The following is a 15,439-nucleotide window of genomic DNA, read 5'->3' on the forward strand; positions in this document are numbered from 1 at the left end:
ACTTTGAAGTAGCTTGTGGAGGAGATCTGTAAACAAACAGGAACTAGACCCAGGCTGTTTTTCATTCCCCTGCATTAAGAGTGGTTCAGGGGTCTGTGATGCCATCCTCCTTCATATGCTGTCTTTTTGACACCCTATCCCAAATAATACATATAATATAGCCTACAGCAGAGACAAATAGTAAATTAGTGCACATGTGCTTTTAGATTTAACCTGTGTCCTCGTGTTACAGTACAAAATGAATCTGTCTCTCAAGTGACGTGAACGTGAGCGAAAGAGTGGTGTTTGTAAGAGAGAGGGAATGCACTGCCTGGCCTTTAATTTCTTAACCTCTACAGGTCAAGAATGCTTCCTGACACTGTGGATGCCTGTGTATTGAGATCACAGAGGAAGACACATTTAGACAGAAAAGAGACGGCTGAGGACACAGACCCATGTCCATGGTCCATGCCCAGTTGGATATTATTAGGCAACTGTATCATTTTAACCACATGAAAGATTGGTATTTTTCTTCATAATCATTTCACAATATAGGGGAGAACTCTATGCACCAATCCATTGTAACAATTGCATTACAGCAAAACCTAAGTAGGAAGCGCTAAATAGAATTTAACCAATGAGAGAGAAGAACAGGAGACATAGTGATTGACGGGAGCGTCGCCCACTTAATTTATTCACATTTTAGATTGACGTAACCTATTAACCAATCACGTACTAATTTCTTGAAGCTACGGACCAATTACAGTAAGCTATTTAGTGAAATGGGCGTTAATGTTTCCAAGTGGCTTTAGGGCGACCGCAGTCGGTGTATTCTTGTATCTGACTTGTGAATGTGGCAACGGCGAGTCAGGGAGGGGTGAACCGGTGTTTGGATTTTTATATTCAAGTAACGATAGCGAGTTTATGGTCATAGCTTGTGATATATATTTAGAAACAACAACGGAATCACGATTTTTGTTTTGACTATTATTGTCTAACCCGAAGAGAATATGAAAAATAACATGGGGCGGTAGGGGACATTGAAATGATTATCTGCGAGGATTCATAGCACAAGCTATTTCTTTTTTTTCGTTTTCCCCACTTTGGATTTATTTTACATACTGTGGGAAAGCCGGAAAAGCCGCCGGACAGCGGGCCGAGAGGATGGACCAGGCGAATATCCTGAGAAAGTTCATCCAAGGGGTCTGTGTTATGCGAGAAGGGGACCAGAAAGGAGAGGATAACTTCGGCAGTGACTTTATGGTGAGACCAGCCAGACATCCTTCCCTTCTCCCTCTCTGAACACACACGAGCAGTTCTAACCTGTTTCTCAGCGCTAACCGACACATAGGTGATGTGTCGACTGTTTAGCTTCAACACAATGGATTCATGAGTTTTCAGTCGATAGTGTCTCTGTCTGCGTATGTTTTTTGTTCCTCGTGATGCTTCCTTTTGGCTTTTCCCGTGTGAGCGCTCCCTGCTAGGCGGCTTGCGATGCCATCCTGGGGGCGGAGGGACACATTTCTCATGCAATTCCCTCATACAAATCTCCAGGCTTGTAATATAATGCGGCCTAGCATTGTCACCTTTAGAAATGTGCATATTCCCTCTCTTCTAATCGGAAAGCTAAGAGTTTTTCAGTACAGTACTTTAACGGTATACAGTTAAGTAATATAGGCGTGGGTGCTAGGCGTCCCAAACCAGCCACGCGAGTGTAGTAATCGATGCGCTCTTGACTTTACGTTAGCAAGAGCTAACGTTAGCTGGTTACCTAGCTTGTCAAGCATGCCTGTCAAACTCACATTTCGTACCACCATGGCCTAAAATCTTGATGAATATGCTTGCTCGCTGCATGTTTTGAATATTGACAGTTTGATTGGCAGACATCGATTAACTCAAGACCAGAAAGCTTTGTCAACTTCCCACCAGTAGGCTAGCTAGTTAGCATGAGCCGAGTTGGCAATCCTGCTTTTCATCTTATTAATAGCAGGAAATAATTTGCTTGGTAGATTGCTGTATTCAATGGAAATACAAAACTGTTTATAAATAGACTACCTTATTTATCAGAAATACAAACTGGAATGCGAGCATACCAGACATTGCTAACTGGGTGGCTAGCTGGCTAACTTTTCCCCAGTCCCACTCCCTAGCTACTTCTTTGTCCATGACATCCGATTTCGTGTTTCTCAATATATTGGTATTGTATTCTCCACATCATATTCCTGATATTCCATAGCTGACATCATCAATCTGTATTCGTATCAGTTATCTGAGGATTTTGGGTTGAACAGAAAACGGGTTGGTATGTGGTGATGATCTGTCTGGCCTGTCCCAGCCAGTCAACCAGCTATGTCGGTGGGGTCTGAAATAGGGAGTTTACGGATGTTGCGCAAGGAGCATGGACAGTGCGAAATTAGGATTGTGAAAGGAAGTGGTTTATAGCAGGGTTTCCCAATCTCTTCCCTGGGCCGCCCCTCTGGGTGCAAGTTTTGGGTTTTGCCCTAGCACTACACAGCTGATTCAGATGATCAAACATGATGATGAGTTGGATATTTTAATCAGTTGTGTGGTGTTGGGTGAAAACCAAAACGTGCACCAAGAGAGGAGGAGGAGGGGGGGGGGGGGGGGGGGGGGGGAGAGAGAACACTAAATCAGACTTCACCTCTGAAGTGATCGAGGTACACCAAATATGCTCTACACAGGACCAATAGTTTTCCAACGGTCACTGTCTGAGACTAATGGGAAACCCTGGTTTATACGACGATATGCTCCACCTTTGTCTATGATTTGTAACTACATATTGTTACTACACATGCTCAAGGTTGTTTCTAACTTTTTTCATTCCAATCCTCCCATTAAAATAGGAATGCAGTCTGACAAGATGTTAGCATCACTTGGAAGGTTAATGATTTTTAGGTTCGGCTGGCCGACATATGACCACCACCCCCAACATATTATCTTTTTTACCTGGAACATTTTGGTGCTTTTGTCCACTCGGTCACTTCTAAATTCTCCCCTAGCCTTGGTCCTGTTCTGACTGGCTAGATGTAACTAACTTATCACCCAATGACTGATTGTATTGGCAACAACGAAAAATCCAATACCCTGTGTGACAGAGGCCTGTTCAGTATTGACACGTTAATGTGTCTGCAAAGCAGAATACCACAGTAATCCACCACATGCAAATTAATACCAACAGTGGTTTAGACTTTTTATAAGCCTGAGGCGCTTGATAGTGGGTTGGTAGTGCACTACTTTTAACCAGGGCCCATAGGGTTATGGTGAGAAGTAGGGGACTAGTATGTAGGGAATAGGATGTCATTTCCCATACACCCTAGGGTAAGTTGGAGGGGCGGTGGCAGGGCCCAATTACACATGACATACCTACTACTGTATTTAACTGCCACTAGCCTCAGAAAGCAGAGGTGATTCTAAGACACCAGCACACTCTGGAAAGCATGGGTGTCTGGAAATGGCCACCAGTAACAATGTTTCTTTGTGAGACTGTCATGTTCAATGTCAGTCAGCATTGCTTGATCCTAGCAAGCACTAAAAAGAATGTAGGCTAGGGAGGCTACATAGGGGCTAACTGAGACCCTTTTATGATGTAGTGCTAGCCTGGGGTTTATCTTCTGGCCAATCAAAATGAACCTGAGTGAGCTCTGTCTGTCATAGCCAGGGGGCAGGAAGACAGGAGAAGATGACATCCAGTGCTGGAGCTGTTGTTCATCACAATATGAGGCCATTTTTGAGGCTAAGTGTGTCATTGTGTTATCTGATCTGACAACCTTGACACCACTGCCAACAGAGAGTGGATGGGGATATGGAAGGGAGATCCTGGCTTTGGCATTATGATGGACAGACGGCTGAGATCAGGATCACAGGCCTCTCAATATATTATTCACACCCAGACCCGACCCGTATGACCGAGAGACCCGACCCGTATGACCGAGAGACCCGACCCGCCTACCTACCCACATCTGCTGCAGTGATCAGGAGACGAGTTCCCTGACATCTACAGCAGGGATTTCAATAGTGAGGCGGGCCACACCAAATCTGGGTTAAATCTCCTACTTTCTGTCTACAGTAGTACCACCCTCACTACCATTAAACCAGTGTAGAACTAGACAAGAGGCTATACCAGCTAGACGAGAGGCTATACCAGCTAGACGAGAGGCTATACCAGCTAGACGAGAGGCTAGACGAGAGGCTATACCAGCTGGACGAGAGGCTATACCAGCTGGACGAGAGGCTATACCAGCTGGACGAGAGGCTATACCAGCTAGACGAGAGGCTATACCAGCTAGACGAGAGGCTATACCAGCTAGACGAGAGGCTATACCAGCTAGACGAGAGGCTATACCAGCTAGACGAGAGGCTATACCAGCAAATAAAGCCCTGTCTGCCAGTACCACCCTAACTACCATTAAACCAGTGTAGAGCTAGACAAGAGGCTATACCAACTAATAAAGCCCTGTCTCTGGAAGGTTTAAGTGTGATATGAATCACTATGTTCATAGCCCTGTGAGACATGTAGTCATTTTTAAAGGGAAATGTCATGCTGAGCACTAGGCATTTTAGGCTTGGGAAGGAAGGCCCCTTTTCAGTGGATTAGTTGCAGGGAGCAGGCTAATGCTGCTCTTCTTAATCTGAATAGATTTGTTTTTCGTAGTGTGTTTGTGTACACTAACATGCTGGCAGATGGATTGAGCTTTATTTTTTAGGAACTCCTGAAAAACAGGCTGCAGTTGAACAACTACAAAGGCTGGCATCTGTGAGAAGTAGACTGGCTAGCTAGCTACAGTGTGTGAGAGATTCTTCATCTGTGAGAAGTAGACTGGCTAGCTAGCTACAGTGTGTGAGAGATTCTTCATCTGTGAGAAGTAGACTGGCTAGCTAGCTACAGTGTGTGAGAGATTCTTCATCTGTGAGAAGTAGACTGGCTGGCTAGCTACAGTGTGTGAGAGATTCTTCATCTGTGAGAAGTAGACTGGCTAGCTAGCTACAGTGTGTGAGAGATTCTTCATCTGTGAGAAGTAGACTGGCTAGCTAGCTACAGTGTTTGAGAGATTCTTCATCTGTGAGAAGTAGACTGGCTAGCTAGCTACAGTGTGTGAGAGATTCTTCATCTGTGAGAAGTAGACTGGCTGGCTAGCTACAGTGTGTGAGAGATTCTTCATCTGTGAGAAGTAGACTGGCTAGCTAGCTACAGTGTGTGAGAGATTCTTCATCTGTGAGAAGTAGACTGGCTAGCTAGCTACTGTGTGTGAGAGATTGCATTCCGGTGACTCCAGCACTTAGCACATGATTCAGGAGCTCTTGCACCCTACCCCACATATTTGTCAAGCTCCTATCATCACACATGCTGAGCAGGGAGGAAGCTCCCCTGTTACACACCGGTATAGAGAGCCCCATATATCTCCTCGTATAGAGAGCCCCATATATCTCCTCTATAGAGAGCCCCATATAGCTCCTCTATAGAGAGCCCCATATAGCTCCTCTATAGAGAGCCCCATATAGCTCCTCTATAGAGAGCCCCATATAGCTCCTCTATAGAGAGCCCCATATAGCTCCTCTATAGAGAGCCCCATATAGCTCCTCTATAGAGAGCCCCATATAGCTCCTCGTATAGAGAGCCCCATATAGCTCCCGTATAGAGAGCCCCATATAGCTCCCGTATAGAGAGCCCCATATAGCTCCCGTATAGAGAGCCCCATATAGCTCCCCGTATAGAGAGCCCCATATAGCTCCCGTATAGAGAGCCCCATATAGCTCCCGTATAGAGAGCCCCATATAGCTCCCGTATAGAGAGCCCCATATAGCTCCCGTATAGAGAGCCCCATATAGCTCCCGTATAGAGAGCCCCATATAGCTCCCGTATAGAGAGCCCCATATAGCTCCCGTATAGAGAGCCCCATATAGCTCCCGTATAGAGAGCCCCATATAGCTCCCGTATAGAGAGCCCCATATAGCTCCCGTATAGAGAGCCCCATATAGCTCCCGTATAGAGAGCCCCATATAGCTCCCGTATAGAGAGCCCCATATAGCTCCCCTATAGAGAGCCCCATATAGCTCCCCTATAGAGAGCCCCATATAGCTCCTCTATAGAGAGCCCCATATAGCTCCTCTATAGAGAGCCCCATATAGCTCCTCTATAGAGAGCCCCATATAGCTCCTCTATAGAGAGCCCCATATAGCTCCTCTATAGAGAGCCCCATATAGCTCCTCTATAGAGAGCCCCATATAGCTCCTCTATAGAGAGCCCCATATAGCTCCTCTATAGAGAGCCCCATATAGCTCCTCTATAGAGAGCCCCATATAGCTCCTCTATAGAGAGCCCCATATAGCTCCTCTATAGAGAGCCCCATATAGCTCCTCTATAGAGAGCCCCACATAGCTCCTCTATAGAGAGCCCCACATAGCTCCTCTATAGAGAGCCCCACATAGCTCCTCTATAGAGAGCCCCACATAGCTCCTCTATAGAGAGCCCCACATAGCTCCGTTATAGAGAGCCCCACATAGCTCCGGTATAGAGAGCCCCACATAGCTCCGGTATAGAGAGCCCCACATAGCTCCGGTATAGAGAGCCCCACATAGCTCCGGTATAGAGAGCCCCACATAGCTCCGGTATAGAGAGCCCCACATAGCTCCGGTATAGAGAGCCCCACATAGCTCCGGTATAGAGAGCCCCACATAGCTCCGGTATAGAGAGCCCCACATAGCTCCGGTATAGAGAGCCCCACATAGCTCCGGTATAGAGAGCCCCACATAGCTCCGGTATAGAGAGCCCCACATAGCTCCGGTATAGAGAGCCCCACATAGCTCCGGTATAGAGAGCCCCACATAGCTCCGGTATAGAGAGCCCCACATAGCTCCGGTATAGAGAGCCCCACATAGCTCCGGTATAGAGAGCCCCACATAGCTCCGGTATAGAGAGCCCCACACAGCTCCGGTATAGAGAGCCCCACACAGCTCCGGTATAGAGAGCCCCACACAGCTCCGGTATAGAGAGCCCCACACAGCTCCGGTATAGAGAGCCCCACACAGCTCCGGTATAGAGAGCCCCACACAGCTCCGGTATAGAGAGCCCCACACAGCTCCGGTATAGAGAGCCCCACACAGCTCCGGTATAGAGAGCCCCACACAGCTCCGGTATAGAGAGCCCCACACAGCTCCGGTATAGAGAGCCCCACACAGCTCCGGTATAGAGAGCCCCACACAGCTCCGGTATAGAGAGCCCCACACAGCTCCGGTATAGAGAGCCCCACACAGCTCCGGTATAGAGAGCCCCACACAGCTCCGGTATAGAGAGCCCCACACAGCTCCGGTATAGAGAGCCCCACACAGCTCCGGTATAGAGAGCCCCACACAGCTCCGGTATAGAGAGCCCCACACAGCTCCGGTATAGAGAGCCCCACACAGCTCCGGTATAGAGAGCCCCACACAGCTCCGGTATAGAGAGCCCCACACAGCTCCGGTATAGAGAGCCCCACACAGCTCCGGTATAGAGAGCCCCACACAGCTCCGGTATAGAGAGCCCCACACAGCTCCGGTATAGAGAGCCCCACACAGCTCCGGTATAGAGAGCCCCACACAGCTCCGGTATAGAGAGCCCCACACAGCTCCGGTATAGAGAGCCCCACACAGCTCCGGTATAGAGAGCCCCACACAGCTCCGGTATAGAGAGCCCCACACAGCTCCGGTATAGAGAGCCCCACACAGCTCCGGTATAGAGAGCCCCACACAGCTCCGGTATAGAGAGCCCCACACAGCTCCGGTATAGAGAGCCCCACACAGCTCCGGTATAGAGAGCCCCACACAGCTCCGGTATAGAGAGCCCCACACAGCTCCGGTATAGAGAGCCCCACACAGCTCCGGTATAGAGAGCCCCACACAGCTCCGGTATAGAGAGCCCCACACAGCTCCGGTATAGAGAGCCCCACACAGCTCCGGTATAGAGAGCCCCACACAGCTCCGGTATAGAGAGCCCCACACAGCTCCGGCATAGAGAGCCCCACACAGCTCCGGCATAGAGAGCCCCACACAGCTCCGGCATAGAGAGCCCCACACAGCTCCGGCATAGAGAGCCCCACACAGCTCCGGCATAGAGAGCCCCACACAGCTCCGGCATAGAGAGCCCCACACAGCTCCGGCATAGAGAGCCCCACACAGCTCCGGCATAGAGAGCCCCACACAGCTCCCGCATAGAGAGCCCCATATTTCCCCTCCTCCATGTCCTCCTCCATGTCTGCATGCTCAGTAAGCCCCCAGTCACCATGGTTATAGGAAGCTGGCTAGTTAGCATAGCGATGTGCTCCTGGGTAATCAGCTTGATGAGGTGGAGATGACAGGGGAGGAGAGCTGCTATCCCAGCACACACATGTACACACTAGGGGTATAACGGTTCACCAGGTATTGCGCTTTTTGGGTCACGGTTCAGTTACGGTACAGCGACAAAATGAAATGCCAACAGTTACTCTAGTTAGATAAATTAAAAATCACCCTATTTGTGACCCACAACCAGGTTCTGTGACATCATTCACTATGTCCCTGGCGTTGTCTGTCTGTTGGGACATCATTCACTATGTCCCTGGCGTTGTCTGTCTGTTGGGACATCATTCACTATGTCCCTGGTGTTGTCTGTCTGTTGGGACATCATTCACTATGTCCCTGGCGTTGTCTGTCTGTTGGGACATCATTCACTATGTCCCTGGCGTTGTCTGTCTGTTGGGACATCATTCACTATGTCCCTGGCGTTGTCTGTCTGTTGGGACATCATTCACTATGTCCCTGGCGTTGTCTGTCTGTTGTGACATCATTCACTATGTCCCTGGTGTTGTCTGTCTGTTGGGACAAGGATTGTTATGTTGGGCCTCTCAAGTAGAAGTCTAAAAAGTTGGACCAGTTCTGAAATGGACCTGGGGCTTTCCCAACCAGACAAACATGCATAAATCCATTTTTCAATATAGAGACCTGTTCCGAACGGACCCGAGGACGTCCAGTTCTGTATAGACATGGTTGGATCCGAGGTGGGGGAAGCAGCAGAAAAGTCCCTGCTGATACAGCGCTAGGGAGAACAGGCGGAGGAGGGGTCTTGCGGTGCGTCCCCTGAGTGACTAACACAGGAGCATGGAGGGAGAGACAGACAGCAACCAACCACCACTTAGTCAGCTAGTGTGTTGGTTTGATCACCATTCCACACCTCTAAGGTTAAACAGTGATCAGAGCACTACAGTGTTTCTCTTCCCTGTTTTAGTTGATATAGGTTTAGATTAGTAATCTCTCTGTGCATAGTGTAATCTCTCTGTGCATAGTGTATTCTCTCTGTGCATAGTGTAATCTCTCTGTGCATAGTGTATTCTCTCTGTGCATAGTGTATTCTCTCTGTGCATAGTGTATTCTCTCTGTGCATAGTGTATTCTCTCTGTGCATAGTGTAATCTCTCTGTGCATAGTGTATTCTCTCTGTGCATAGTGTATTCTCTCTGTGCATAGTGTAATCTCTCTGTGCATAGTGTATTCTCTCTGTGCATAGTGTAATCTCTCTGTGCATAGTGTAATCTCTCTGTGCATAGTGTATTCTCTCTGTGCATAGTGTATTCTCTCTGTGCATAGTGTAATCTCTCTGTGCATAGTGTAATCTCTCTGTGCATAGTGTATTCTCTCTGTGCATAGTGTATTCTCTCTGTGCATAGTGTAATCTCTCTGTGCATAGTGTATTCTCTCTGTGCATAGTGTATTCTCTCTGTGCATAGTGTATTCTCTCTGTGCATAGTGTATTCTCTCTGTGCATAGTGTATTCTCTCTGTGCATAGTGTAATCTCTCTGTGCATAGTGTATTCTCTCTGTGCATAGTGTATTCTCTCTGTGCATAGTGTATTCTCTCTGTGCATAGTGTAATCTCTCTGTGCATAGTGTATTCTCTCTGTGCATAGTGTATTCTCTCTGTGCATAGTGTAATCTCTCTGTGCATAGTGTATTCTCTCTGTGCATAGTGTATTCTCTCTGTGCATAGTGTAATCTCTCTGTGCATAGTGTAATCTCTCTGTGCATAGTGTAATCTCTCTGTGCATAGTGTATTCTCTCTGTGCATAGTGTAATCTCTCTGTGCATAGTGTAATCTCTCTGTGCATAGTGTAATCTCTCTGTGCATAGTGTAATCTCTCTGTGCATAGTGTATTCTCTCTGTGCTAGTGTAATCTCTCTGTGCATAGTGTAATCTCTCTGTGCATAGTGTAATCTCTCTGTGCATAGTGTAATCTCTCTGTGCATAGTGTATTCTCTCTGTGCATAGTGTAATCTCTCTGTGCATAGTGTATTCTCTCTGTGCATAGTGTAATCTCTCTGTGCATAGTGTAATCTCTCTGTGCATAGTGTATTCTCTCTGTGCATAGTGTATTCTCTCTGTGCATAGTGTAATCTCTCTGTGCATAGTGTATTCTCTCTGTGCATAGTGTAATCTCTCTGTGCATAGTGTAATCTCTCTGTGCATAGTGTAATCTCTCTGTGCATAGTGTATTCTCTCTGTGCATAGTGTAATCTCTGCCTCCATGTGAGGTGTAGGTGTGCAGTGTAAACACATGAGTGAGGACAGGAAGACTGTCCTGCTGGAGGTAATGCATCACCACTGCCATGATAATCTGACGCCTGCTCAGCCCTGCTGGGCCTCGCATACAAATCCATCAATATGACCTTCAGAGAAGGTGTGTCTGGGGTCGCTGTGCACGCCAGAGAGTAGGTGTGAGGATTCTTCCTCTGTGATACTCACTACTGACTGTGAGATTATGGTAGTGATTACATGAACCACAGCCTTAGTGCTGAAAATAGTGCTGAGCGATTTAAACAGGCTGAAATAAAAAAAATCCCTGAAATGTTCCATAAAGCACCAAAAGCTTATTCATCTCATTTATTTTGCACAAATGTGTTTACATCCCTGTTGGTGAGCATTTCTCCTTTACCAAGATAATCCATCCACCTGACAGGTGTGGCATATCACGAAGCTGATTAAACAGCATGATCATTATGCAGGTGCACCTTGTGCTGGGGATAATAAAAGGCCTCTTTTAAAATGTGCAGTTTTGTCACACAACACAATGACACAGATGTCTCAAGTTTTGAGTTAGCATGTTGACTGCAGGAATGTCCACCAGAGCTGTTGCCAGATAATTGGATGTTCATTTCTCTACCATTAGCTGCCTCCAGCTTCGTTTTAGAGAATTTGGCAGTACGTCCAACCGGCCTCACAACAGCAGACCACGTGTAACCACACCAGCCCAGGACTTCCACATCCACCTTCTTCACCTGCGGAATCTTCTGAGGGGGGGTGGGGTGGTGTGTGAGGTGCTAATGAGTATTTCTGTCTGTAATAAAGCCCTTTTGTGGGGAAAAACTAATTCTGATAGGCTGGGCCTGGCACCCCAGTGGGTTGCCCTCCGAGGCCCACCTATGGCTGCACCCCTGCCCAGTCATGTGAAATCCATCTATTATGGCCTAATAGATTTATTTCAATTGACTGATTTCCTTATATGAACTATAACTCAGTAAAATGAAATTGTTGCATGATGCGTTTTCTATTTTAGTTCAGAATACTTTCCCTTCTCTCTTTCCCTTCTCTCGTAGATGTTTATCTCCCCCTCCCCCCCCCCCCCCCCCCCCCCCCATGTCAAACACAATGACTGTATACACGGAGTATACCAAGAACACTTTCCTAATATTTAGTTTCACCCCCGTTTACCCTCAGAACCGCCTCAATTCATTGGGTCATGGACTCTACAAGGTGTCGAAAGAGTTCTGGCTCATGTTGACTCCAGTGCTTCCTACAGTTGTGTCAAGTTGGCTGGATGTTTCTTTGCGTGGTGGACCATTCTTGATACACACAGGAAACTGTTGAGTGCGAAAAACCCAGCAGCGTTGCAGTTCTTGACACTACACTAACCGGTACACCGTTCAAAGGCACTTAATTATTTTGTCTTGCCCATTCACCCTCTGAATGGCACATACACAATCCATGTCTCAATTGTCACAAGGCTTAATCCTTCTTTAACCTGTCTCCTCCCCTTCATCTACACTGGTTGAAGTGGATTTAACAGGTGACGTCAGTAAGGGATCATATCTTTCACCTGGATTCACATGGTCAGTCTGTCATGGAAAGTGTTCTTAATGTTTTGTGCACTCAGTGTATCCTGTATATCAGTAAGGAGTGGGGGGAAAGTTGCTTGTGCTTTGATAAGCAAACCAAAGGTGGCATTAACAATAAGTCATTCAATAATTATGGAACTTTTAAAAAGCCTATTTCACACCATAGCGTGCTGAATTTGCAAGTTAACTTTTCTTTCATTTGGATTTTGGAAATGTGACTTACTCGCCCATGGATTGATGGTCCAGTATTGTTTCAATTAAGAGTTGGGAGTTGGATTAGCTATGTGCAACATGCACACAGTTCCATGCCTGCTAGCGTTAGCAGCAGCTGAATGAGCGATACCCACCGTCCTGGTACTGATGAAGCCTGAGATGGAATGTGAAGCTAACTGAAGCTGGTTAGCTTTAGAAAACCCAGAGTAGATGTAGCTTGCTTCATAGGATGCCCTCTCTGGAAACAACAGGTGTGTGTTTATTTGCTGAAATGTGTGCAGATACCCGGCTATTAAAAGGGACAGGTGGCTATTTCAGACTGCGTTTGAATTGAAGTTTTACGGTATTTCCGCTGTGCAAGTGATTAGAATTCAGTGTGTGTGTGTGTGTGTGTGTGTGGACGTCAGTGTGTCGTTGGAAGCTTTAGTAGGATCAAAGCTGACCCATAAAGTTAGAACAGTCCCAGAGCCTGTTGGAGCTCTACGGATTCTAATCCCCAGGAAATGATGCTGTAATGCCCCTCTGTCTCTCTAACCACTTGCCCCTTGTTTGCTCCGTGGGTTTCCTCATGATCGTACAGAAAGTGTCTGTGAGATGGAGGAATGTGAACTCATTCACTAAAGTGTATTAATAGATGAATGGGTGACTAGGCTGAGGTCTATTTGGATGTTTGTTGACCTAGTCTTAGTACAGAGTACAGTACTGGTCATCTATTTGACAATCCAGACAGGAGGGAAGGAGCTAGATAGAGGGGATAGACCAGGCCATTAGACTGTCTGTGTGACCTCCAGCACCCTCTTCCTCCTGTTCCTTTCAGCTTTGATGTCTGGGCCAGTGTGTCATCTCATGATTTCATTCATTTCTTATAAAACACAGTAGCACACATACTGATGCTGTGTGTTAGAGTGTATGTGTTTATTGCCTGGGCTTTGTGTGTCTGTCTGTCTGTCTGTCTGTCTGTCTGTCTGTCTGTCTGTCTGTCTGTCTGTCTGTCTGTCTGTCTGTCTGTCTGTCCCTCCCATACCGACTGAATGGATGTTTAGATGGTTAAATATACTATATTCTACTGTATAGACCTGACTGAGTGGATGTTTAGATGGTATATTTAACTATATTCTACTGTATAGACCTGACTGAGTGGATGTTTAGATGGTTAAATATACTATATTCTACTGTATAGACCTGACTGAGTGGATGTTTAGATGGTTAAATATACTATATTCTACTGTATAGACCTGACTGAGTGGATGTTTAGATGGTATATTTTACTATATTCTACTGTATAGACCTGACTGAGTGGATGTTTAGATGGTTAAATATACTATATTCTACTGTATAGACCTGACTGAGTGGATAGTTAGATGGTATATTTAACTATATTCTACTGTATAGACCTGATTGAGTGGATGTTTAGATGGTTAAATATACTATATTCTACTGTATAGACCTGACTGAGTGGATGTTTAGATGGTTAAATATACTATATTCTACTGTATAGACCTGACTGAGTGGATAGTTAGATGGTATATTTAACTATATTCTACTGTATAGACCTGATTGAGTGGATGTTTAGATGGTTAAATATACTATATTCTACTGTATAGACCTGACTGAGTGGATGTTTAGATGGTTAAATATACTATATTCTACTGTATAGACCTGACTGAGTGGATAGTTAGATGGTATATTTAACTATATTCTACTGTATAGACCTGACTGAGTGGATGTTTAGATGGTTAAATATACTATATTCTACTGTATAGACCTGACTGAGTGGATGTTTAGATGGTTAAATATACTATATTCTACTGTATAGACCTGACTGAGTGGATGTTTAGATGGTTAAATATACTATATTCTACTGTATAGACCTGACTGAGTGGATATTTAGATGGTTAAATATACTATATTCTACTGTATAGACCTGACTGAGTGGATGTTTAGATGGTATATTTAACTATATTCTACTGTATAGACCTGACTGAGTGGATGTTTAGATGGTTAAATATACTATATTCTACTGTATAGACCTGACTGAGTGGATAGTTAGATGGTATATTTAACTATATTCTACTGTATAGACCTGACTGAGTGGATAGTTAGATGGTATATTTAACTATATTCTACTGTATAGACCTGACTGAGTGGATAGTTAGATGGTATATTTTACTATATTCTACTGTATAGACCTGACTGAGTGGATATTTAGATGGTATATTCTACTGTATAGACCTGACTGTGAGTGTTTTTAGGTTGGCACTACAGTCAAGCTGGCTAGAGGGAGAGGGAAGGAGAGAAAAGAGAGAGAGGATAAAGCCCCTGCACTGCTCTGGTCTGTGTGACTCTAACTTCCTGTGTTTGGTCTGAAAAATCCCCCCTCCAGAGAAAATGTTCACACACACATTCATCCTCTTTTCCTGTGCTGCTCATTCTTCCTTTCTGTTCAGCCCGCCGTGTACTCCACACACTAGCTGGTCCCACCTAAGACAGGAAGCTACAAAGTCTGTGTGTCTGCTGAATGTTCCCTTTCCTCATACTGTGCCCCTCCAGTCCACTGTCATGTGAGAAGTGACCATTCTAACCTCTAACACTCTAAGCCCTGTCAATGATAGCCTGGCCCGTGTGCCTCCTCTTCTCTGGCTCTCACACACAGTACCAGTCAAAAGTTTGGACACACCTACTCATTCCAGGGTTTTCTTTATTTTGGACTATTTTCTACATTGTAGAATACTAAGGATGACATCAAAACTATGAAATAACACACATGGAATTATGTAGTAACCCCAAAAAAATCTGGATTGACTGACCTTCATGTCTCAAAGTAATGGACTGTTGTTTTCTCTTTGCTTATTTGAGCTGTTCTTGCCATAATATGGACTTGGTCTTTTACCAAATAGGGCTATCTTCTGTATACCACCTCTACCTTGTCACAACACAACTGATTGGCTCAAATGCATTAAGGAAAGAAATTCCACAAATTAACTTTTAATAAGGCACACCTGTTTTTTGAAATGCATTCCAGGTGACTACCTTATGAAGCTGGTTGAGAGAATGCCAAGAGTGTGCAAAGCTGTCATCAAGGCAAAGGGTGGCTACTTTGAAGAATCTCA

The 15,439-nt window shown here is 45.6% G+C and overlaps 1 protein-coding gene across 7 annotated transcripts in view; it reads left to right on the forward strand.

Moving 5' to 3' along the window:
* The first annotated feature begins 800 nt into the window (after positions 1-800).
* Positions 801-15,439, forward strand: part of LOC106593735 (tyrosine-protein phosphatase non-receptor type 12) — a 122,892-nt gene continuing 108,253 nt past the window's right edge. For 4 of the 7 annotated variants that reach the window (XM_082977903.1, XM_082977905.1, XM_082977904.1 and 1 more), the window contains exon 1: positions 802-1,242. In XM_082977903.1, the coding sequence (XP_082834029.1) occupies positions 1,144-1,242 (99 nt within the window). In that variant the 5' untranslated portion in view covers positions 802-1,143. Of the gene's footprint in view, positions 1,243-15,439 lie in introns of all 7 variants that reach the window. The other 3 variants (XR_014392955.1, XR_014392957.1, XR_014392956.1) reach the window with 1 other exon arrangement.

The sequence above is a fragment of the Salmo salar genome, chromosome 07 (assembly GCF_965601325.2).
Source record: "Salmo salar chromosome 07, fSalSal1, whole genome shotgun sequence".
NCBI classification, from domain to species: Eukaryota; Metazoa; Chordata; class Actinopteri; order Salmoniformes; family Salmonidae; genus Salmo; species Salmo salar.